The 25,752-nt window shown below is 37.8% G+C and overlaps 1 protein-coding gene across 1 annotated transcript; it reads left to right on the top strand.

Annotated features, from left to right (window-relative positions):
• The first annotated feature begins 19,064 nt into the window (after window positions 1–19,064).
• On the top strand, window positions 19,065–20,982 carry LOC104230134 (CBL-interacting serine/threonine-protein kinase 11-like). Its single transcript, XM_009782873.2, has 2 exons — window positions 19,065–19,844; window positions 20,006–20,982. The coding sequence occupies exons 1-2, from the start codon at window positions 19,257–19,259 to the stop codon at window positions 20,741–20,743; spliced, it is 1,326 nt and encodes a 441-aa protein (XP_009781175.1). The 5' UTR covers window positions 19,065–19,256; the 3' UTR covers window positions 20,744–20,982.
• Window positions 20,983–25,752: the final 4,770 nt, after the last annotated feature.

Genomic DNA, 25,752 nt, shown 5'->3' with positions numbered 1-25,752 from the left:
GACTTTGTTCTTTCCCAGGAGTTTTAGCAAGTGCACTTTAAGAGATCTAATTCATTTCATAAAATATTGACCTATAGATATTTATTCTTGTGTGATCAAGTTTTAGTGTCGTTCGTGTAGATTAGAATATTTCACGATTCCATTAGTGTTGATATCTACTGACGCTTTCTGCTGATCTTTATCCGTATGATGGTTAATTTAAGCCATGAGATCAGGACGTTCTTTTATGGAAAATCTTTTCTTTTATGAAGTTTCATTTTTAAAATAGTTAGTTTATTTGATTTAGGAAAAGATAATGTGAAATTAGTTCTTGTTAGGATGTCATATATGAAAATCAATGGAGTCATGCTTTTCTTATAGTCTCCTCTCGAGCCAGTATCATATTTTGATCCACACCTTATTTATTTTGTTAGTTGTCTTTCCTTTCAATGTGCTTTAGATGATATGTTTTGTGTTGGGTGATTATCCTGTTTACTACAATTTTGTTATGGATACTTCGATTGGTTTGAGGGGCTGGACATAATATTAAGAAAAAATTAAACCTTAAACTATTTTCTTCTTCTTTATGTTATTATTTTTATTCGTTAGGAGCATGTTTAGGCCGACTACATTTGGGTAGGCAAGCTTTAGAACTTCTGTTAATTTTGAGGCGAGAGGACGTTTCCTTAGTTAAATTTATCCAGGGAATGCCCCGAAGGACTTATATATATTTTATTCCGGGGTATACCCCGAATTATTTGTACATGGAAATCGATAGTAGAACTCGTAGTATTCTATTTTTATTTTATTTTTCTTTTATTAGGCAGGGGACGACCTCGAGCCCTTTTGTGTGTTTATTTTTCTGTGTTTGTTTTACCTCAATTCGAGTAGTCTAAAAGCCGACTAGATCAAGTGTGCAACCGTACTAGTTACGGGACTTGGGGAGTGCCTAACACCTTCTCCCCGAGTCAAATGAACCCCCTTACCCGAATCTCTGATGCAGACTTATTTTGGAGTCCAAAGCGTTTTAAAGGAAAAATCATTTTTAGAAACAGTGGCGTGGCACACCGAAACCAATGTGAGGTGACGACTCTGAGTTAATCCTTTTGAACACAATTTGGTCACTTTCTAAATGAAAACCCTTTTGAGCTTTACAAATCTTTTTATTTATTTTAAGAGGGTTAGTGAAGTGGTTAAAAAAGGGGTGTGATAGCTGATACTACACTCTGCACTCTTTTGTGCAGATCCCAGTGCTGTAGATTTCGGACCGCAGTGAGATTGTTGTTTCTTGTTCATCTGGCGACCCGAGGTAGTCCTGCAGGCGTCCGCATGCCTTGGCGTCTCCTTCTATCTACTATTCCCGTTTCTTTTATGTATTTCCAGAGACAGTGTTGTATTTATTTCTTTCAGACATTTATTTGTAGTACTCCTAGATAGTTTGTGAAGTTGTGACACCAGTCTTGGGTGGATTTGTTATGGAATGGTATTTGCAGTATTATTAAACTTGAAAATTAATCTTCTGCTTAGTAAATTTTGTTGATTTATAATGGTTGGTTCTTAATTGTTAATGGATTTAGAATGGAAACAAGGTAAATAATTCAATTGGTTGGCTTGACTAGCTTTCACTAGTAGGCGCCATCACGACTCCCGAGGGTGGGAAGTCCGGGTCATAAAAACGGGGGAGTCAGACTCCAAGTGATATTCGAGATGTTACAAGATCAATAGATTACTATCGCTCACCTTCAAAGTCAGCATAAAACTCCGAGTGTCGTCGAACCAGAAGTCACTCGCCGAACTGAACCTGTGCCAGAGAGATCAAATGGTAACGGCTCTAGGACTGATCCCACGATTATGCAGATGCTCGAGGAACTCACCAAGAGAATCGAGTCGGGGGAGAAAAAGATTGAGGATAATGACAAAAAAGTGGAGACTTATAATTCCCATTTTGATCAAATACTGGGGACACCCTCGATCTTGAAAGGTTTGGATGCCAAGAAATTCATACAAAAACCATTCCCTCCGATTGCGGATCTGTAGCCCATTCCTAAAATATTCAGTATGCCTGATATACCCAAATATAATGGGACAACTGATCCTAATGAACATATTACCTCATACAATTGCGGGATAAACGAAACGACTTAAATGATGATGAGATCGAGTCAGTATTGTTGAAAATATTTGGGGAAAATTTGTCAAAGGGAGCCATGATTTGGTATCACAACTTGACACCGAACACTATCAATTCATTTGCTATGTTAGCAGACTCCTTCGTGAAAGCACATGCCGGGGCTATAAAGGTTACGACAAGGAAATCAGACGTTTTTAAGATAAGACAGAGGAATGATGAGATGCTAAGGGAGTTCGTGTCCCAATTTCAAATGGAGCGAATGAAATTACCACCGGTCTCGGATGATTGGGTAGTACAAGATTTTATGCAGGGATTGATCGAGTGAAGTTCGATTGCGTCACGACAGTTGAAGCAAAATCTGATCGAGTACCCAGCTGTGACTTGGTCAGACGTATATAATCGTTACCAATCGAAGATCAGGGTCGAGGACGACCAGTTGGGAGCCTCTTCAGGTTCAGTTCATCCTAATAGATTGGCAGTTAAGGCCTCGAGGGATATGGACAGGGAACCAAGATCAAACAAGGAACGGTATCAGCCATATGTCGATCGAAGAAACAACGATTCGGGGCGTAACACTCCTCGGAACGATCGAAGAAATGATCGAGGTCAAAGCTCTCGGGGACTTATGAGTAAGAACGGCTGTGATAAACACACCAATCCCGCGGAAGCACCTATGTTGTCGAAGTATAATTTTAGTGTAGATGCATCGGGAATTGTGTCAGCTATTGGAAGAATCAAAGACACCAGGTGGCCAAGGCCTATACAATCCGATCCTTCTCAAAGGAATCCATACTTGATGTGTAAATAGCATGGCACACATGGCCATAAGACTGAAGACTGCAGGTAGTTGAGGGAGGAGGTAGCTCGATTGTTTAACGAGGGTCATCTTCCAGAGTTTCTCAGTGATCGAGCTAAGAACCACTTCAGGGAAAGAGATGCAAACAGAAAAAATGAGCAGGAAGAACCGTAACATGTAATTCATATGATTGTTGGTGGTGTCGATGTTCCACAAGGGCCTATACCAAGGTGTCGATCACCAGAGAAAAATGAACTCAGAGTTATGTGCCTGAGGGCATCCTATCATTCAATGACGAGGAAGCGGAAGGCATATCTCAGTTGCACAATGATGCCCTAGTAATTTCAATTTTGTTAATAAAGTTCCAAGTTAAAAGTGTTCTATTGGATCCAGGTAGCTCAGCAAACATAATCAGATCGAGGGTCGTAGAGCAGCTCGACCTACAGGACCAAATTCTACCTACATCTCGAGTCCTAAATGGCTTCAATACGGCAAGCGAAACAATAAAGGGGGAGATAATCCTACCAGTGAACATGGTCGGGACCATCTAAGATACAAAATTCCATGTCATCGAAGGCGACATAAGATATAATGCACTACTTGGGAGGCCATGGATCCACAACATGAGGGCAGTACCTTCAAACCTTCATCAGATGATGAAATTCCCAACAATAGATGGTGTGAAAAACGGTTTACAGAGAACAACACGTTGCAAAGGAAATATTTACAGTCAATGAGGTGACCCCATTACCAGTGCCTTTGACCTCGGAAAAATTGAGCACCAAAGATAAGCAGACGGCCAAATAGCAATTGTCGCACCTCCTTTTTGCTGCGCCCGCGGGGAGTTTTCTCCAATTAAAGGACAGTCGAAACGGAATTTATTTAATTATTTAAGAGTCGCCACCTGGGAATTTTAAGGCGTCCCAAGTCACCAATTTCAATCCCTGAATCGAGGAGAATATGACTCTGTTTATTATTCTACGAACCAGAAATCCTGAGTAAGGAATTCTGTTAATCCGGAAGAAGGTGTTAGGCATTTCCGAATTCCGTGGTTCTAGCACGGTCGCTTAACTGTTTTTATTATTGGCTTAATTATCTTGATTAAATATTGATGTTACATGATTTTTGCTACCGCTTATACTTACTGTGATTGAGGACCCTTCTTTGAATCGAATTACGCGTACGTATATTCGTGTTTTTAAAAAAATTGCGGTCTTGTGTCACGCGTACGTGTACACAATAACTTTTGATAATATACTTATTAAGCAATCATTTTTCGAAATCGTGTCGAATCAAGAATATTCGTTTTTCTTGAATAGTGAACCGTACATCTCGGTTTTTTATGAAATTGATTTCACGCCTTTGGAAAAATCCTTTTATTAAATATTCGTTCGAAATTGCGCGTACGCATAATCCGAATTTTTTACTTTTAAAAATATAACCAGGGTACGCGAACGTATCCCTGATTGTGCAAAATATTTGTAATGGTTTAGGGATTTTCCACAAATTGTTTATTATATTATGAGAATTCTTCATTTAAAATACCCCTTAATTCTTAAAAAAAAATCACAATTTATGGAATGTCGCCCATTGATTATAATTTCTGAATATAAATTATATTCATTTCCAATTATTGAGATTCAAAGGACAGAATAAAAATATGATTAATACTATCTTTAAAACAAATATGACATATATATATATATGCCGAAGAATAAATTGCATATGAAACTGAAAATGAATGATTCATAAAGGAAGGAAATATTTTCCAAGAATTTTCATTATTTACTTAATGCAAATTCTATTTCTAAAATTGATTTAAAGTGTTGCAATTTGTGCATATACATCTCAACTTATTCTCATATACTCGTTTTAATCTTAATAGACGAAATTAATTTGGTCACTTTGTTTTATGAAGGTAGATAAGCATTCGAGTTTATAGGAAAGGAATTATTATACAAGCCAATTCAATAAAATTACCTTACATGCAACTTAGTTGTATGACGTAAACATTCATAATGTTTTAAACATCGTAACAAGCTATATCATGTCACCTTTCACCAAAGTTTATACACACATCTATTATCTTTATAAACATATACCATCAATACCATCTAAACCTTATTTAACAACAAGAGTTAGTAATGTAGTTTTCTTGATATTTCTACATTACTCTTTACTTAACTAACAACAACATAAAATTTAAATAATGACCACTTTATGCCATGTTTCCTACCTTGACAATCTTAATCACAACTATACTTTAATGAAAGTTTTTTAAAAAAATTAATCTTGTTACAACACTTATACAATCTTCAATAAAAGATAAATTAGCTTACAGTCATTCTATCAACATATACTACTCATTCGATCCAGAAACAAAAATGAGTTTTTAATTAAAGAACTCAAAGATATTATTACAATTCAATCTTCATTTATCCGTCATATTGAATCTCTTTCCAACATAGAATTTAAAAGGATATGTACCTGGAAATGGAGGTAGAAGAAGTAAGTTTCAGCAGTTGCAGCAGTAACAAAAATTAGCAGAATATACCAATAACACAACAAGTCTGAACAAGACCCGTTAACCCAGATGAATAGCGACAGAGACTTGAGAAAAATTTCATATTTGGACTGAACAATAATCACAAGCAAACAACGGACAGATTCTAGAAAGATAACATTTCAGCTTTCAGTTTCTTTTCTCTTCCTGTTTCAGATTCCTATTCCACATTTCTTTCTTTCTGTTTTTCACAATTTGGGAATGTACTTCTGTACATATTTCCTAATGTTTTGAAAGTCGACCTCTCTTAAACAGATAACTTGAAGAAAATCAAAACTGCCTTTCTAAATCAGATTGTTCCTCCTCTTAAAATCTACCCAAAATCTCAGTTTTCTTTGTTCTAATTTCTCTGAAAACTAAACTTTAATATTCCTCTTCTGAAAACTGATTTCCTCTCCCTGAAAACTGATTTTTTCTTTTCCTCTTAAAGTCTGTTTTTAAAACTCTCTCTAAGCTCTCTTTTCTCTGAAAAACTCCTCTTTTTCCTCTTAAAACTCTCTAAGGTCTGCCCCTTTTAAGCTGTCCAGCTTCCTGTATTTATACAGGGCTGGTCTTTATCTTTTTAAGTGCTTCTTGGACCCCCTTCTTCTTTTAAAATCAAAAAGTTCCATTAAAACTTCTTTTTAATACTATATATGATCCTAACCTGATTTTCAGCAGCTCCGTTATCCCTTGTTCCCCATTATTATCTTAAACTATAGCCACTAACATTACATTATAATACACTAGCACTAACACCCTGTTTTTACTGTTTCATTCCCAGAAATACTCCTGACCTACTGTAATTACTGTCCAATTTATCTGAATTAAGCTTGTTTAGCAGCTAACAACCAATTCCTAAACCAAATAACACAATTGTACTTGACCAACTTTTGTAAACTTGAATTCAAACTGGACATTACAGCAATATTACATTGACTTCAGAATTAACATCATAACAACATATTACTGAAATTATCATAACAATTCAGACAAGATTTAACATTGAACCAAAATCAAACACACACAGGATCATTGTCAATACTGACAATGCCCTGAAACTTTAATGTTCAGACAATAATATATATACAACACTTATTTGGAAATTACTGATTTGCAAACAAACATGATTTAATTGACAAGTATTAATCAGTAGACTATTTACAACATTTGTCCATAATTGGTCTAAAACAATAGAAGCAGACTGTTTTTATTAGCATTATCATAAGTGAGAATTCATAATATAACTAATCGACGAACTTAATCGAGTCGATTACTTACATTATGAACAATCACAACCAACTGAAACAGTTTCATATTTGACCATATAGACGGGCATGAGACAAAGGTGACAGAATTAATCAAATAAAATCATGAAAAATTAACAAGCTATTAAGACAAACAACAATACATGTAGAATACACAAAATAATAGAAAAAATACCTTTGAATCTTCAATTTTAATCCGACTCGAACTCAACTTGGATTTGGATTTTTGTTTGAAATCAAACAGACCTTAGTCGAAGTATTTTCCACTGAAAATACTTCGACTAAGGTCGATTGAACCTCAATCTTTACTTAATCTGAACAAAAATCCGAAAGTTTGGTATTTTTAGGGTTCTTAAAAATTCGATTTGGGATTTAACCATTTCTGGTCAGATTCGAGAAGAACCAAACATGACACAAGGGTGAGGGTAGCCTAGGGGTCATTTGGTGTCAGCTTAAAACAAATCTGAGCTTGTTCTTGTTTGGTCCGAATCTTCAAAAGAAGATTCGAGAAGCTCGGAACTGATTCGAGCCAAACAAACAACAGATCCATACTCAGGATGACTAGGGGAAGCTATGGTGTTAACTAGGTGCTGATTGGTTTAGATCAGGTTTTCAGGCCAACCTTCGATTTAAGATTCGAAGAGTTGGGGCCTGATTCGAAGGAAACTAAGGTCGGATTCGTGTAGGGGATGTTCAGGAGGTCCTAGGGTGTTAAGTTGGTGACCGGCGACGTTGATGCCGCCGGGTTTCAGGCGAAGGGGAATAGGGGCGGCTAGGGTTAGGGGTCTGTTTGGAACGATGATGAACAGGAGCGGAGAGGGGGGTGTTTAGTTAGGGGGCCGGGTAAGGGATTATGGGTTTATATAGGGGAATGGTGGGTGGATATTGACCGTCCGATCAAGTAAGATGAATGGCCAGGATCAATCCACTAATCCAAACGACGTCGTTTGGTTTAACGTTGGGGTCGGACTGAGTCGGGTCAATGGGTCGGGTTATGGGTTGCGGGTAAGGGCAGGGGATCTTGACCGTTGGTTGGATTTAATCCAACGGCCCTTGATGAGAGGTGACCAAACGACGTCGTTTGGTCTTAGCTTGGGACTGGGTCAGACTTGGGCTGTTTGGATTGGGCTGTGGGGGGGTGATTTGATTTGGGCCTGGATTTAAATCCAGGTCCGATATTTTTATTTCCTTTTCAATTATTTTCTAATTTTATTATTAATAAAAAAAATCCTAATAAAATTATAAAACAATTTTTAACCTTACACAAAATATTAATTACTTCATAACAACTATTTAACACATAGTCAAAACATTAATCACACAGTAACACATTTAAAAATAGAACGAATGCATATTTTTTGTGATTTTATTTTTTAATTAATTCTTAAATGCATAATTAAATCCTATATGCATGCAATATGTATTTTATTTTATTTTTCATTTCATTATGACAAAGTAAACATTTACGGACATAACACAAGTATTTAACACCACGCAAAATTCAAAAATTACACAGTACGAGAAATTTATTTTATTTTTTGATTTATTTTTGGAGTAGTTTTCGTTAAGGCAAAAATCACGTGCTCACAGCAATCACCACCCCCAACCTCGACCGAATCGGATGAACAAGTAATCGAAGAAGAAGAGGATGATTTCTTTACTCCTCGAACTTTCGTTGTTCCCGAAGAGTCAGATGCAACCAAGTCAACGGTCGAGGAACTAGAACAGGTCATACTGATCGAGTATATGCCCGAGAAAAAGGTATACCTGGGAACGGGGTTAACCCCCGAACTCAGGGAAAAACTTATTCAATTTCTTATCAATAACATGGATTTTTTTTACTTGGTACCATTTATACATGACAGGGATCCCACCGGAAATAACAACACACCGTCTAAGCCTCGACCCTAGGTTCAAACCAGTAAAGCAAAAAAAAAGGCCCCAGTCCGAGGTGAAGCATGCATTCATAAAGGATCAGGTAACTAAAATTCTTAAAATAGGATCTATTTTGGAGGTAAAGTACCCTAAATGGTTAGCCAACATAGTTGTAGTCCCAAAAAAGGGGAACAAACTAAGAATGTGCGTAGATTATAAGGATTTGAACAAGGCATGCCCTAAAGACTCTTTTCCATTGCCTAACATCGATCGCATACGATCGATGTCATGGCCGACCATGAGATCCTTACTTTTCTCGATGCCTACTCCGGGTACAATCAAATTCAGATGAACCCAGAGGACCAAGAGAAGACCTCGTTTATCACTAAGTTTGGAACATACTGTTACAATGTAATGCCCTTCGGGCTAAAAAAATGCAGGAGCTACATACCAACGCCTAGTTAACAAAATGTTCGAGGAACAGATAGGTAAATAAATCGAAGTTTACATTGACAATATGTTGGTTAAGTCCCTGCGCGTAGAGGACCATTTAACTCATTTTCAGGAAACATTCAAAATCTTGAGGAAGTACAACATGAAGCTTAACCTAGAAAAATGTGCCTTCAGGGTCGGTTCAAGCAAGTTCCTTGGCTTTATAGTATCAAATCAAGGAATAGAAATTAACCCTAACAAAATCAAGGCCATTGAAGATATCACTATCGTAGATAGCGTGAAAGTTGTACAAAGGCTGATAGGTTGGATAGCCTCCTTGGGACAATTCATTTCGAGGTCATCAGATCGGAGCCACAGGTTTTTTTCCTTACTCAAAAAGAAAAATGATTTCGCATGGAACCCGAAATGTCAACAAGCATTGGAAGAATTGAAGCGGTACTTATTGAGCCCATCTCTGCTTCACACGCCAAAGATAGATTAGAAGCTGTATTTGTACTTGGTAGTGTCTGAAGTGGCTGTAAGTGGTGTATTAGTTTGAGAAGATCAAGGTACGCAATTCCCTGTTTATTATGTAAGTCGAGCCTTAGGAGATGCTGAAACTAGATATCCACATCTAGAGAAATTGGCACTTGCATTAATAAGCGCATCTAGGAAATTGAAGCCATATTTCTAGTGTCACCCCATATGTGTGTTAACCACTTATCCTCTCCGAAATGTTTTGCATAAGCCCGAGCTATTAGGCCAATTGGCCAAATGGGTAGTCAAACTTGGCGTGTACAATATTGAATATCAACCCTGGAGGGCCATCAATTCTCAAATCTTGGCTAACTTCGTGGCTGCTTTTACACCAACCCTCGTACCCAAAGTAGAAAAGGAACTTCTACTGAAATCGAGTACAACATCGGGGGTATGGACCCTTTTCACGGATGGTGCCTCTAATGTGAAAGTATTCGGGCTCAGCATTATTTTGAATCCACCCACAGGAAGTACTATCAGACAATCCATCAAAACTTCTAGGTTAACTAACAGTGAGGTCGAGTATAAGGCCATGATTGTAGGTCTCGAGCTAGCTAAAAGCCTGGGGGCAGAAGTCATCGAAGCCAAGTGTGACTCTCTGTTGTTGGCGAACCAAGTAAACAAAAGCTACGAAGTTCGAGAGGATAGAATGCAGAGATATTTGGACAAGTTACATGTGACATTGCGCCGCTTCAAGGAGTGCACCCTAGATCACGTGCCTCGAGAACAAAATAGCAAGGCCGATGCACTTGTAAATCTGGGATCATTGGTCAAAGAAGACGACATTTTCCCGAGGACTGTCGTCCAATTATCGAGATATGTGGTCGAGGAGGGTCATGGTATGACTTGGGATTGGAGGAATAAGTATATCGAGTATTTGAAAAGTGGAAAGTTTCCATCGGATCATAAGGAATTGAGGACTCTACGAACCAAGGTTGCTAGGTTTGCATTGGATGAAGATGGAACGTTATACAGAGGACGTTCGATGGACCATTAGCGGTATTTTTGGGGCTAGGAGATACCGATTATGTTCTACGAGAAATCCACGAGGGCACTTGTGGGAATCACTCCGGCACCGAGTCTTTGATTCATAAAATTATTAAAGCAAGGCATTATTGGGATAGCATGGAAAAGGATACTAAGGAGTTCGTTAGAAAATGTGATAAATGTCAAAGATTTTCTCCAATGATTCATCAGCCTGGAGAGCAACTTCACTAAGTCCTATCCCTGTGGCCTTTCATAAAATGGGGAATGGATATCCTCAGCCCTCTACCAATGATCCCAGGTATAGCTAAATTCATTTTGTTTATGACTGACTACTTTTCTAAATAGGTAGAAGCACAGGCCTTTGAGAAGGTCAGAGAAAAAGAGGTTATCGACTTCATCTGGGACCACATCGTATGTCATTTCGGGATACCTGCCGAAATCGTATGCGACAACGGCAAGCAATTCATCGGCAGAAAGGTAATGGAGTTCCTCGAGGCACACAAAATAAAAAAGATTTTATCAATGCCATATCATCCGACCGGAAACGGATAGGACGAATCAACAAACTAGACTATTATTCAAAACGTGAAGAAAAGGTTGAATGACTCTAAAGGGAAATGGAGAGAAGTTCTGCCCGAGGTTCTTTGGGCATATCGAACAACATCGAAGTCCAGCATAGGGGCAACCCCGTTCTCCCTAGTATATGGCTCTGAGGCTTTGATTCTAGTCAAGGTCGGGGAACCCAGCACCAAATTTCGACATGCATTAGAGGAATCAAATAACGAGACTATGAATACTAGCCTCAAGCTATTAGATGAAAAACGAGAAGTTGCACTTGTTCGGATGGCTGCACAGAAGCAAAGGATCGAAAGATATTATAATAGAAGGACCAACCTCCGACATTTCGGAATCGGGGACTTAGTTCTATGAAAAGTCACCCTCAATACTTGAGACCCGAATGAAGGGAAACTAGGCCTGAATTGGGAAGGACCGTACTGAGTCATCGGAGTTATCGGTAAAGGATCTTACCAAATTGGCACAATGGAAGGCGAACAATTTCCAAATAATTGGAATGTATCACTACTCAAACAATACTACTGCTAAGGTAAGACATTATCCCTTTTCCATTTGTATCTAAAACTAACTCACTGCAGGTGTTTGATCGAAGATGTTGAGGGCACCTTTCTACCCTAAGAACTTAGGTTTTAAAGCACGCGTTGCACTCTTTTTCCCTTAGATCGGGTTTTATCCCAAATTGGTTTTTCCGGTGAGGTTTTTAACGAGGCAACAACTATGTGATACCTAAGGAGAATTCAACAATATCCAAGGCTTCTTTTCAATCAACCTCAAATACTGGGGGACATCACCCTCGGAGTTTATATTTTCAAGGAAAATACTTAACGCTAAGAGGGCCTCGATAGGAAAACCTTGTAATGAGCCAAATGGTCAGTTGAACCGTGTCCATATAGAATAGCCAAGCCCTGATGGCAAAACATGTACGGATGTATCAATTATTCAAAGAAGAATTCCTTCTATATCACAATATTTTGTGCTCAAAGAAATTTGCTATTATACGAACTCCATACTTGTGATTATGTGAAAAATGGCTCAAGGGCCAAAACACAAATACACCTCGAATACTCGGGGACTATTGTCGACAGTCAACACATTCGAATATCTAAACTCGAATTTATAAGACCTCAAAGGGGAATCCCTCAATTCGAAGGCCAAGGCTATCACACTCGGGGACTAACCTTTTGGACATATTCAAAAGGTTATCGGGAAACAAGTCCAAGAGACACACCCGAAGGCTACTGCCATATTAAAGACTATGGTCATATAAAAAGGCTACGACCGAAACAATGCGGCTCGGAGACGTCCGACTTCTGCCATAAGTTAAAGGCCTTCAAATACTTTGAAAAACCGGTTAAATAAGGTTACCATCAGCAAAGCAAATAAAAAAGGGGGATTCGATAAAATTATCCCTCGAATAATTTGAAGGCTTCGATAATATCAGCCTTCGAAAAAGCCTCAAGAGGTATTAACACAAACGGGTTCTGATTGATTGAACCATCGGAAAACCCAACGGGTACAAACAAATACATGCTAAGGCATAAAAAAAATTTCACTAAGTCTTTAGCCGAAGAGAGGGAAAAATTATAGCCATTTTAAAGGCCGAATTGGCCCAACTTAAAGAGCCTAAGGGCCGAAACATGTAGAGTTCGAGACCCTGCTCTCCCATCATCCCGAGCTCGCATCAAATTAAGCACAACTCGAAGGTTATCGAAAACCCTTAAGAGGTATTCTATTATAAGTTCAAGGATCGCCCATTGATCAATAAAAAACCTAAGGGTTTGTTCTTTTCTGAGTCCAAGCCAATACGCACTTGATCATTGAAGTTATAACATCAAACAAAATTACACAAATTAAAGATGAAGCAGAATTCAATACAGATCGGAGATGAAGCAAAAAGAAAGAGAATTCCTTGTATTTATAAAGTTTATTTACAGTGCCAACGAGGGGCCTTACACAAAAACAAAAAAAACAAAAAACAAAATCCTAAGAGCCTAATCTACTTTGGGAGCCGCATCCTCGAGAGCCGCATCTTCGGGAACCTCCTCCTTGGGGACTCCATCCTCATTTCCTCTACTCTCAGAACCACTAACAGAATCTTCATCATTGGAAGAAACAAGAAACCTTGCATCGGTTTCCAACGCCCTTGCTTGGGATATCTCTTCAGTGAGGTCGAAACCTCGGGCATAGATTTCTTCGAGGGTCTCCCTATGGGATTGGCACTTAGCCAAATCATTACTCTATTTTTCCCAGTCAGAGACCTCCCTTAGCTTTAATTGAACAGCCTCAACATCTGTTAAGTACACGACAATGGTTTTATCAGTCATGGATTTCGTCCTCTCCACTTTGGCCCTAGCTTTAGCAACCTCAGCCTCGGTTTCAGCGAGTTTGGCCTCGAGCTCCTCGATCTTCTTGGCCTGGGCCAGATTTTTCACTTTAATACCCCAGAGCTGGGTCTCAGCCGAGGCTGGTTGGGCTAGAGCAGCCTCTTTATTAGCAGCAAGCCGATCCATGTTCTCCTTCTATCAGTTGCAGTCAGCCTTAACCTGATCGACCTCGCCCCCAAGCTACCCGATCATCTCCAATTTTTGTTGTAGCTGAGACATTGAAGTGATAGCCTCCACAGTAAGGCCAAGAAGACCACTCTTTCAAAATCACGGTTACCTGCTTGTCTAGCTCGGCCTCATTTTTATGAGCTTTGGCCAAATCAACCCGAAGGTCCTTGAGCTCCTCCTCCTTTTGGCTACAAAGGAGCCTTAGGGCCTTCTCTTCATCCGAAGGTCCTTGAGCTCCTCCTCCTTTTGGCTACAAAGGAGCCTCAGGGCCTTCTCTTCATCCGAAGGCTTCTTGAGCTCGGCCTCACATTAGCTCAGCTCGGCCCTGAACTTGGTAATGGCCTACACAAAAAACAAAAAGATATTATTCAAGTGAAGGGGAGAAGAAAAAGTTACAATAGCGGGAGCTGATACTTACCTGGGAGAAAAGACGATGAGCCTCTTCGAAGAGGGTAGATGCATTGTTGAGGTTGGCGGCATCATCAACCCCAGTAAAGCAATGCCGGAAATGATCTTCTTTACCGGGGGCTCTTCTCGGGTGAAGCGTTCGCGGAGCTCGGGCTTCATTTATTGCCTCCTTAGAATAAGATGGTAAAGAAGGAGAGTGACCTATTGTCATGGCCTCGAGCAAGTCACTCAGGGCGCTTTGTTCATCCTCGAGGGTCTCGGTACTTTTCCCCTATGGCATACTTGTTGAAGCTGGTGGAATAATCTCGACCCCAGGAGATTCGGGGGCCTTTCCCGAGTCTTCCTTCGGAGTTTCCTCATCACGAGGCAAGGTCTCCGGTCTGGAGGGTTTGGCAGCCTCAACTGGTTTCCTAGTTCGGGTCACCAGCCCCAATTGTTCGCCATCGTTTTCTTCATCATCCAGAAACTAGTGGGCCAAATCTACGTCCGCGTGAATAAGTTTCCTCCTTAGCCTTCGATTAGGGGCCCTCTTATCCTGGGGGTCTTCAGGTTTCGAAGCCCTTTTCCTCTTGTTATCTTTCCCTGATTTGGGAACCGGGGACTCGGTCTCTTCCCAGACCGGGGCTGGCCTCATTTTGGAGGCATCTCCAATACCTACATGAATTAAGAACAGGCATAAGTAAGGTGACATATTCATTAAAGCAACAAAAATTTAGGGAAATGGCTTACCATGGTGTTTGGCCTCTCATTTGCCTTTCAACAAATCACGCCATTTGGGTTCATTATACATAGAGGTCGCGGATAATTTTCGGACCCAATCTTCAAGGTCGTGGATCGCATGGGGCATCCAAGAAACCACTGCAAAAAAAGGTAAAGACATCATACAATGCAAAAATGGAATATAAGAAGACACTAGGGAAAGTACTTCACTTACGAATAGGGTTCCATTTCTCTGGGAACAACATTTTATCCTCGGGAATGAAGTCCAAGGTCCTCACTCGCATGAACCAGCTCATCCAACCCTGATCCTTATTGTCATCATTGCTAGTGAAGAAGGCCTTGATCGATCGATGTTGGAGCTTGATCAACCCTCGAAAAATCTGAGGCCGATACAGTCTGATGAGGTGGTTGAGGGTGAACTCTAGCCCCTCGGCCTTATCGGAGAAGTACCGAAGCATATTAACTATACGCTAGAAGGAGGGATGGATCTGGCCGAGGGTGACTTGGTATCTTTTGCATAAGTCAATCACAATCGGATCGAGGGGACCCAATGTGAAGGGGTAAGTGTAAACACTTAGAAACCCCTCCACATGAGGGGTAGTGCTCTCCTCGGGGTCGGGAATCTGTACCATGACCTCGTCTCCCCAACTATACTCTTTCTTCATGGCTTTGATGTGCTTCTCCGTGATCAAGCAAACATATCTCGATACATGCTTGCATCGACCAGGAATAGCGGGGGGGATTTTCAACTCTGAAGTCTTTCTTTATAACGCAAGGGCAGGGAGTGATCTCGTGAAGGGCCGGCGCTTTATCACCGGCCGGCCGGGAAGAAGAGAAGAAGCTTTCTCTTTTTGAGGAATGGTTTTAGAGGTTTTCGCCATTGATTCAAAGATGTGGAGATAGACGGAGTTTTATGTTTTCTAGCTACAAGGAACGGGAGTAGCGGATAATGAGAGAAAAGAGATGAAGAGAAGGAGATATAGAAGAAGTTTAAAGGTAGTTTGAAGATTGGAGTAAAACTTTCTCTGAAATTAAACCTTATATTTATAGGTGGGCGGCGATTCTTCAACGACGCTAGTGGCCGACCGCCACTGGAGAAGTATTTAATGTTTTGGGGAAGTGAACCGATGGGATGTTTCGATCACTTCGAGCGCCTATGTCACGAGAATGACGTCATCATCAAGGGCTCTGAAAAATCGAGGTTCAAATCGTTTCTTATCATTTTACTCTAAGAAATGCGGGGACTATCTGTACACGGTAAAATCATGTAACCCCGATTTTGTAGGCTTGAGGGCTCACCTCGAGGAACAAATGGCTCTTACTGAGGGATAAACTGAGTATGGACCGGGTTCGAGTTCGAGGGCAGAACATAAGGATCAAAGATCGAAGTGCACGATAAGTACCGAAGCCGAGTATGACCAACCCCGAGATGGAGCCGTTATGAGTTTGTATCAGAATGAGCAAGATTCTCGCCACGCCCCCAAGATCATGGCATAAATTTCGGAATAGATTTGTACGAGTTAGTACTAATCCGTACTAGGCGGTTAGACAGATGTCCTAATAAGATTCCTTACTGTAAATAGAAATGTACCTTATTTAGGATTCCCCTATTATAACTTTATTGTTCTTCACCTACCTCGAGGCCACCTTAGCTCTAGGTCGAGACCGGCTTGCATACTGGTTTGATTTCACTTACTTCCTTAAGTTATACGTTAGATTTCTTGATTATTAATTAGTATTGGACTAACTCACATATCTTTAAAACCATTAATAAATTTAATTATTACTTGTATTTTCGAGGTAAACACAATAAACAAAGCAAAAAAAATAGCCTTTAAAAACTTAATTAATTAGAACACAAAGCAAAGGTTGAACCAAAAACCCCTTTTCACCGCAGATTGAATGTAAGATTGGTTAATTAATTACTTAAATGATGGCATTAGTATGCATCATCTCTACATTGTTGAGTCCATCTTTAAGTCATCGCAGCCGACCAAGGATCTCCTTACGTTATTGCCATTGCCATAGTCATTCTACCACCGACCATTGGCATTTGACCTCCATTGCTTCCTCTGTTGGGGAGCCTATACTATATATATGTAATATATTTTTGATCACTACTAAAAAAACAGCTCTTTCTGGACCGAAGACTATCGACCAAGTCGCACGGAATTAGCAAAAGAAGTTTTTTAAATTTGTTTGGACGAAATCGACCAACTTCAGTCGATTTTTGTAGCGCCAAAATTCGAAAACTTATTGTCTCGGTAATGTGTACCGAAAAAAATTATTTATTAGAAAACTGATCGACTCAGTCGGTTTTCTATTTAAAATAAATTAAAAACTATACTCAAAAAGTTGCCGAGTCGATATATTTTTTTGGTCAAATCTTCAGTCAACTTATTTAAAAACTGACAGTAAACTTATCGAGTGAGTCGGTTATTTTTGCGCAAACATGCACTTGAAGAGTTTAATACGAAAAATAAAGTGTTAGACCAACAAGCATGTGAGATCTAGTGGTAGAATTATGTAAGATAGTTTGTTATTCCAGTTGGGAAGTGGTTTGATTCCACATCGGAAGAGAGGGCAATTTTGAAGCATTTTAAGCATTTGTCCCTTTTATGTCTTTGATTTAGGACACATATTTTTAAATGTGTGCAATTAAGTACACTATATATTTATATATTATAATCGAAGACTTGGACTTGGACTTGGATTTTGGGTGCGGGCCGAGTCGGATCCTAAAATTAATTATTTTATTTTGTGATAGAAAAATTAAATTTTGTTTGAATTTTAAATTCAAAATTCGAATAAATAGTTATGTCTATTATGAAAAGGGTCCAACCGAATATGACTGTTTGTGAAACAAGACATCTTTTCTGAAAGGGTCTGTTAGTTGCCGATAAATACACAAGAATTTCCAACGAAGTAGTATAGAAAACCACAAGTATTATTTCAGGCTTTGTTGTATCCTGAAGAGAATCGTTTTGTATTTCCCTAAATTAGTATACAGGCGATAACTCTTTAAGGACAGTCGATTTTCACGCCTCAAAGCTATTTTTGTTTATTATTTTCTAACAAATAGTACCCTGCCACAGTATAGACCTCGATTAAATCCTGGATGATACATTTTACAATTATATAATTTAAGGAAATCGACCAAGTCACTATGTATTCGGTTACCGAGAGATTCACTCGTTTTTAATATCCAACCAGTGTTTTTCGACCCACCCAATTCGGTTCCGTGGTTTTTTATCAACCATCGATCATGTTCGGTTGGTTTTTTTGGTCGGAATGATCCTATTTTTTGTAGTGTATAAAGGTGGTTTCAGAGTCAGAGAAACATCTCGATTATTTTATCAAGTAGTGTTATCTCATTAATACATGTATTAGATAATTTTGCACATCGAGTCTTAGGCAGGGAGGAAGAAACCACTTAGTATTTAGTATCACTATTGAAATTTGAACTACGATCAATGAGCTTTCACTTTATTAACCACTAGCCATACCCTAGAATTCTCTTGTAGTTGAATACTGTACTTCTATTGCACACATTCATGGTAAGATCAATCAATGCTAGCATAGCTGAAAAAATAAGTATAATAATTTCAATGATCAACAATACGAAATTGGAATTATATTCCATACGCTCTGATTATTTTTAATTGGACATGAAATTTAAGAAAAATAAAAAAATTTTGTAATCTTAATATGTCATGTGAAATGCTAAAGTTAAAGAATTACTAAATATAGAAAGAGATTCTTTTAAAATATACTTACTAAAACGAAAATAAGATACATAAGTTAAAACAATAGAGTACTAATTAAAAATTAATGGTTGTCATTGCACATTTGCACTCCTTCACGTCACTAAAATCTCTTTCTTTAACCTAATTTCCCATAAGCTTCAAACAGAAAAATGTGAGTTTTAACAATTAATCATTTGAAATTCCCCTTGATTAGTTGGATCCACAACTTCTTAGTTATCTCTAGGCACTAAACCAAAACAATGATATTTTGACTCAAACAAGTGGTAGACACGCATAAAACAATCCCAAAAACAAACTGTCACCGTGTTGCCATTTGTTGACTAGGAAAAATAAAAACACAACATTAATTAAGAACATAAAAAAAAAAAAAGTGTTGTTATAATGACGTGTGAGGATAGACATTCTCACACTCTGCAATTTATATATATACTTTTTTTAATGTAAAGAAAATAAAAACGACCTTTATATACATAGTGGCCAGAAAGGCTAAAGTTATGGGACTCCAACTTTTTATGTGAAAGCCATTTTCACAGAACTCTAACAAACTCCAAATTGCTCTATCGCTCCTTTACTCCATTCTCATCATCAATTATCACTAGTAAATAAAATTCATCTGGTTCGATCTCGACATCTTAATTTTCGAGATTGAACATTTTTTTGGCTCCGTCGGCGATTACGCGCCGACAATGGCCTTTGCCTCTTCAGAAACCACCCTATTCGGCAAATACGAGTTAGGAAAACTCCTCGGATGTGGCGCATTCGCCAAAGTGTACCACGCTAGGGACATCAAAGATGGCCGAAGCGTGGCAATTAAAATCATCAACAAGACAAGAATTAACACCAATCCCGCGCTGAAGTCCAATATCAAGCGCGAGATCTCAATCATGCGGCGTCTACGACACCCGCACATTGTCAAACTCGATGAAGTATTGGCGACCAAGACGAAGATCTACTTCGTCATGGAATTCGTCAAGGGCGGCGAATTGTTCGCGAAAATCGCCAAGGATGGAAAATTCAGCGAGGAAAAAAGTCGGAAAATTTTCCAGCAACTCATCTCCGCCGTCCGTTACTGTCATTCACGCGGCGTCTACCACCGTGATTTGAAACCTGAAAACTTATTGATTGATGAAAATGGCGATTTGAAAGTGTCCGATTTTGGACTCAGTGCGTTAACGGAACAAGTTCAACAAGACGGGTTGTTACACACGCTTTGTGGGACCCCTTCTTACGTGGCACCAGATATTCTAACAAAGAAAGGATATGATGGAGCTAAGGTATCTTGGATAATAGTCTGTAATTCACATATATTGTGATAATTCTAATGCAAAAATGAGATACTTTGTGCACTAGGCTGGGCAATATCTCTTTAGGGAAAGTTGTTTTTATGTCTCAAATTCCTTTTTTTCTAATTATATGCTATTGTATTTTTTATCAGGTAGACATATGGACATGTGGAATCATCTTGTTTGTATTGAATGCTGGATATTTGCCATTCCATGATTCAAATCTCATGGGGATGTACCAAAAAATATGCAATGGACAATTCAAGTGTCCTAAATGGATGTCATCTGATTTAAAACGATTTTTATCTCGACTTCTTGATACAAATCCTATAACAAGAATAACAATCGAAGAAATCATCAAAGATCCTTGGTTCAAGAAGGGCTTGAAACGCGTTAAATTTTGCGAGGAAGATGGTCAGCCTCAGAAACATATTCAGAATTTAAATTTAACGAGTCCATCCAGCTCTGATGAGCCTAGCAAGGAAATAGAAGAGGTTAAGGAGGGAGAAGACAAGAGTTCTTATTTGAATGCTTTTGATATTATCTCATTCTCTTTAGGATTAAACCTCTCAGGATTGTTAAACGATGAATGCAATCCGTTGGAGGATTCAGAACGGTTAATCGTGGAAGAGTCGGATGAGACGGTAATAGAGAGAGTGGAGGAGATGGCGAAGACGGAGAATATCAGGTTGAAGAAGAAAAAAGAATGGGTGATGGAGATGAAAAAAGGTAAATTGATCATGAACGTGGAAATTTACAGAGTGACGGATGGTTTTGTAGTTGTGGAGGTTCGAAGAAAAGTTGGAGAAATTGATATGTATAAAGAGCTATGGAAGAATAAAATTAAGCCAATAATTCTAGGCCAAGAACCAGCAGAGGTTTTGGCTTAAATTTTTGTTTTGGTTATACATGATTTAGAAGATATTCAAAAAGAAAACTATACAACTTAGTGTGTGATTTGTACATAAATTTTAAAGGAAAAGAAGGATGTGTAAAGGGAAGTTGTTATCACTTACCCATACTGTTAGTTACTAATTCTTTTTTTTTTTTTAAATGTGGTTTGAGAATTTTGTTGTGAGGAAATAAAATTGCACTCGAGATGCGAGTGTATTTGTTTTTTTGAGTTTTATATCTTATGTGCTGATAATGTAAAAGATTATATGTAATATCTCTGTGAATAGTAGCTAACTTACTAGCACAAGTCTGTTACATTGAAGCAATTTTTTTTTTATTGACGGTGCACATAAATTAAAATTTAGTTAATATATTTTCCTTTAAGAAAGAGAAAGGGTGGTAGTTGAATGAATGTCATGTTGTCTGGTAGAATAATTGGCTACAAAAATTCTGCAAATTGATAACAAGGAATAAGATAGAGCATCACAAAGGATTGTTAGATGCGATGAATAAGATCCATTCACCATTAATTAGAGGCCTCGGTTATTCATCCATTCACCATTAATTAGAGGCCTCGGTTCGAGCTTTGAAAATAAAAGATCGGTTCGAGATTTGAAAATAAAAGATCGGTTCGATCATAATAAGAAGCGTTTTTCTCTTTAATAAATTTTATATATGGAGCAACAGAGCGTGTCGAATTAGTCAATTAGACAGGTCGCAATGCAAAATATATCAATTTTAAAAAATAAATAAGATGGGCCAGCTAGTCGTATAGCTACAGCCTTACTAGTATAACTCGTGCAGTTCAACAGTCAATAAAGGTTCCTGAAAGAACTTCAATTTTTGATTATTTATTCCCAACTTAAGTCTATGTTATTTCAGTAGTTAGTGTATAATTAAATATAAAGGTCTCACTTTCCACTTTAATTGATTTAGTTGTCTAAAATTCAACTCTCCACTAGAGAGCCGCCACATCAATCTGAACAAGCATTGTGTAGGAATAGTACTGGTTTTACCAACCAAATGTTCCAACTACATAAACAACATATATTTCACAAACTCATAATGAAGCACACATTGCAACAGTATACTTGCTCCGCCTCAAATTATAGGCCGTATTTCTCTTTTACGTGCTTTTTAATTTGATGATTTTGGATTATTTTATCATTATTTATGTCTTAAGATATAATTTATTTTAATTGAATATTTATTTTATTTATGTGATATCTTCATCTTCAAAAATAATTACTATAAATGGTAAATGGAAAAAAAAATAGTAGTTATTAATTTTTTCTTGAACTTCTATAATGACAAATAGTTTGAGATAACTAGGCAGCCAGATACACTAGGTTCCTGCTATGCACGTGATCCGGGAAAGGGCCGGGTCATAAGGATCTATTGTACGCAAATAATTTGGGATACCTATTATCTGTTAGCGGATGAAACTAAGGGTGTTAATTGGGCCGGGCTGACCCGTTTTCACCCCCCTTCAACACGGGTCAGCCCGGTTCAGCCCGCTACTGCTCATTAATGGACGGGTTGGGACGGGTTGTTTAGGGGGGCGGGTTGTGGACGTTCACGTTTAGCTTAACGATGGCCCTAACCCGTTGAACCCGAAATGTCTTAACGGGCTGAACATGGGCTGCAGCCCGTTAGCAACCCGGTTACCGTTGATTTTTTTTTTTAAAATTTAATTGGACCGTTCCCAACGGTCAAATTGAGAAATGACCGTTGGGGAACGGCCAGAAATTGCAAAAATGGCCAATTTCGCCCCCCCATTAAAAATATAGCCCTCCCACCCCTAATAATTGCAAAATTACTTTTTTAACTTTTTAAAATCTATAAATAGCCCCCATTCTTCTTCATTTTTTCTCACAATTCACTCTCTTACTACTCTAATTCTCTTTCAAGTCTCAATTCTCTCTTGATATTATAGTTCTTAAATTCTCAAATTCTCAATTATTTATTATTTCAAGTTTCATTAATTATTTAGTTTAGACATTACAAAATTATTATTATCAAATATCAATTATTCAAGTGAAGTGTGGCATCAAGTATTCAAGTATTATCAACTATCAAGTTTCGGTCTATCAATTGAAGTTTGAATTTCGATATCAAAAATTCAAAATTAGTGCGGCATACAGAATCCCGGTACACTCGTTCCATCTCTTCCTCTTATTTGGTGTACACTTATTTTATTATTTAGAATTATTAATTTAATTTCTTAACTTAATTTCTTACTTTAATTTATATAATGGATTTACTTAGAGCGGCCAAAAAAGCGTGCACTGGTAGAGGTGGTAGTAAGAAAACTTCAAAAAGAACAAGAGGTGGTGTTGGTTCTTCTAGTAGCTTTACACATATTTCTGAAAGTTCACCTGAAAATTTAAATGTAGATTATGAGTGAATGCGAGAAATTATGGTGTAGATGATGATTTAGATGCTTTGTTAGATGATATTCAATCACCCGATAATCTTGAAACACCACCACCTACACCTGGTAATGCTAGTCAAACTTAAAATGTTAGGGGTGCAACAAGTAGGCCTCCTCTCCCTATTAAGAAGAATCGACGATTAAGAAGTAAGTGTTGGATGTTTTTTGAAAGACTAGAAAATCAAAAAAATTATGTAAAATGTAAATTTTGTAGTGAACATTTTAAACATGAGCCCAGTAAAGGAGGGGGAACGGGTCAACTTTGTAGGCATATGGAAGAGAAACACCCTCTTGATTGGGGAGTAGATGAGTTATTTGGGCAACAAAGACTTAACCCGATTACTGATGAGTTATTTGGGAAATACGATATTAAGAAAGATCGGGAAGAATTAGCTAAAATGATTGTTTTAGGTTGTTTACCTTTTAGTTTTGCTTCTTCATCGTATCTTGTTACTTATATTCAAAGAATTTATAACCCTATGTTTAAAGGTATTCCTAGAAGTACTTGTAGAGCTGATATCTTTAGGCTTTTTGGACAATATCAGACATATATACGTTATTTGTTCGCAAGTCTTCCTTGTAAAGTTTCTCTTACTTCTGATATTTGTCGTGCTGTGAATGGAAATGATTATTTGACTGCTACATGCCATTGGATAGATGATAATTTTTGTATGTAAAAACGTATTATTGCTTTTAAATATGATGAAGATCAAAGTCATACTGGTGCATTTATAAGTAATACTATACTAAAGTTGTTATATTTTATAATCTTGCAGAAAAAGTTTTGTGTATGTCATTTGATAATGCTTCTAACAACATTGCTGCTATTACAATATTAAAATTGCATCTGTACCCACCAATTCCTGAAATATTTCATGTTAGATGTGCATGTCATATTTATAACTTGATTGTGAAGAGTGACCTTGAATTATTTAAAGATGAAATTACTTTAGTTAGGAGAGCTGTTGGTGTAATTCAAGGAAATAATAGAAGTGCTATATTAAATGCATTTAAGGAAAAATGCGTACACTATGGACTAAAATCAAGACTCATGCCTGAAGAAATAGTTACTGTGTGGAATTATACTTATTTGTTCTTAAGATGTTGTTATAAATATAGAATGCCTATAACCGAAGTTGCTAATTCTCATTGTACCGATCCTAACCGTTTGTTAACATCTAGAACTTGGAAAGTCATTCATGATGTTATACGATTTTTACAAAAAATTTATGTGGCTACACTTGAGTTTTCTGGAGCTTATTATCCTACCATTTCAAATGGTTTAGTTCATATTGCTGAAATTTCTCTTTTACTACATAATATGAAGTAGAAAGAATTATATGCTACTGTTGTTGAATCTATGATAGATAAGTTTAAAAAGTATTTCTACCCAATTCCCTATATTTACCTAATTGGTGCTATTTTAAACCCTACTGTCAAAATGATAAAGTGTCGCCAATTAATTAGAGCTTTACATACTTATATGGATATTGGCCCAACTGAAACTCCTGATATTGACACTTGTATTTCTGAGCTACACACATTTACAAACTTTATATAATTATTATGCTAACATTGTTGATGCTTCTTCGGTTGTAGATGCAAATATTCCTTCAACTAATCCTTCAACATCTGGAACAACTATGGATGATGATGATTGTGTTCAAGATTATCAGATTTGGTCTACACTAGGAGAGCATCAACAAACCAGTAGCAGGAATATTGATGAACTACAATTCTACTTGCAAAAGTCACTAGAGCCCCTCACAAAGGATTTTCTACCGCTAGGTTGGTGGAGGAGCAACTCAAATCAACTTCCTGTTCTTTCGGCCATAGCTCGAGACTTGCTAAATGTGCCGATTTCAAAAGTCGCATCAGAGAGCGCATTTAGCCAAGCAAGGCAGCAGTTAGGAGATATCCGTTATTCATTGGGCAGCAACGCTTTGAAAATTCTAGTGTGCTTCAGAGATTGGATAAAATCAGAACGGCGAAATCAAGGGCGTGACGAAGTAGACGAAGAGGAGGACCAAGAATTTGGAGATATAATGGTTTATGGTTCCGATTCAACCAATGCCGGAAACCGAACCTCATGTTGACATGGAAGAACTTACAAAAATGATGCAAAGCATGTGATGTACTATTTCTTATTTTTTATAATTATTGTAAACTTTTAAGTTTTAATTTGCAAGTTCAAAAATAAAAAAATCAAAAAAGAACTTGCAAATTAATTTGAAGTATTAAAAATATAAATGAAAGCCTTCAGAGTTTGTTCCTTACATTGCCTATTGGTCTTATACTCTTATTAAATAAATTTTTGTAGCCACTTACTTTCTAATTTCAATTTTATAATTTTAAAATACAAATTTCAAATTTAAAACTTTAAACTTCAAAGTTTAATTCTAACCCTTAAAAGTTTGCAAATACTTAACTATCAATAACATTGAATAAAAAAAATAAAATTTAAATTAAAAGAAAAAAACTAGAGCCCGGCCCGCCCAAGCCCGTTTGAGCCCTAACCCATACGAGCCCACAAAAACCCGAAAAAACACAGCCCACTAAGAGCCCGCTAAC

The sequence above is a fragment of the Nicotiana sylvestris genome, chromosome 2 (genome assembly GCF_000393655.2).
Source record: "Nicotiana sylvestris chromosome 2, ASM39365v2, whole genome shotgun sequence".
Lineage (NCBI taxonomy): Eukaryota > Viridiplantae > Streptophyta > Magnoliopsida > Solanales > Solanaceae > Nicotiana > Nicotiana sylvestris.
Note: the sequence above shows the minus strand (reverse complement) of the source record. Positions and strands in the feature narration are given on the sequence as shown.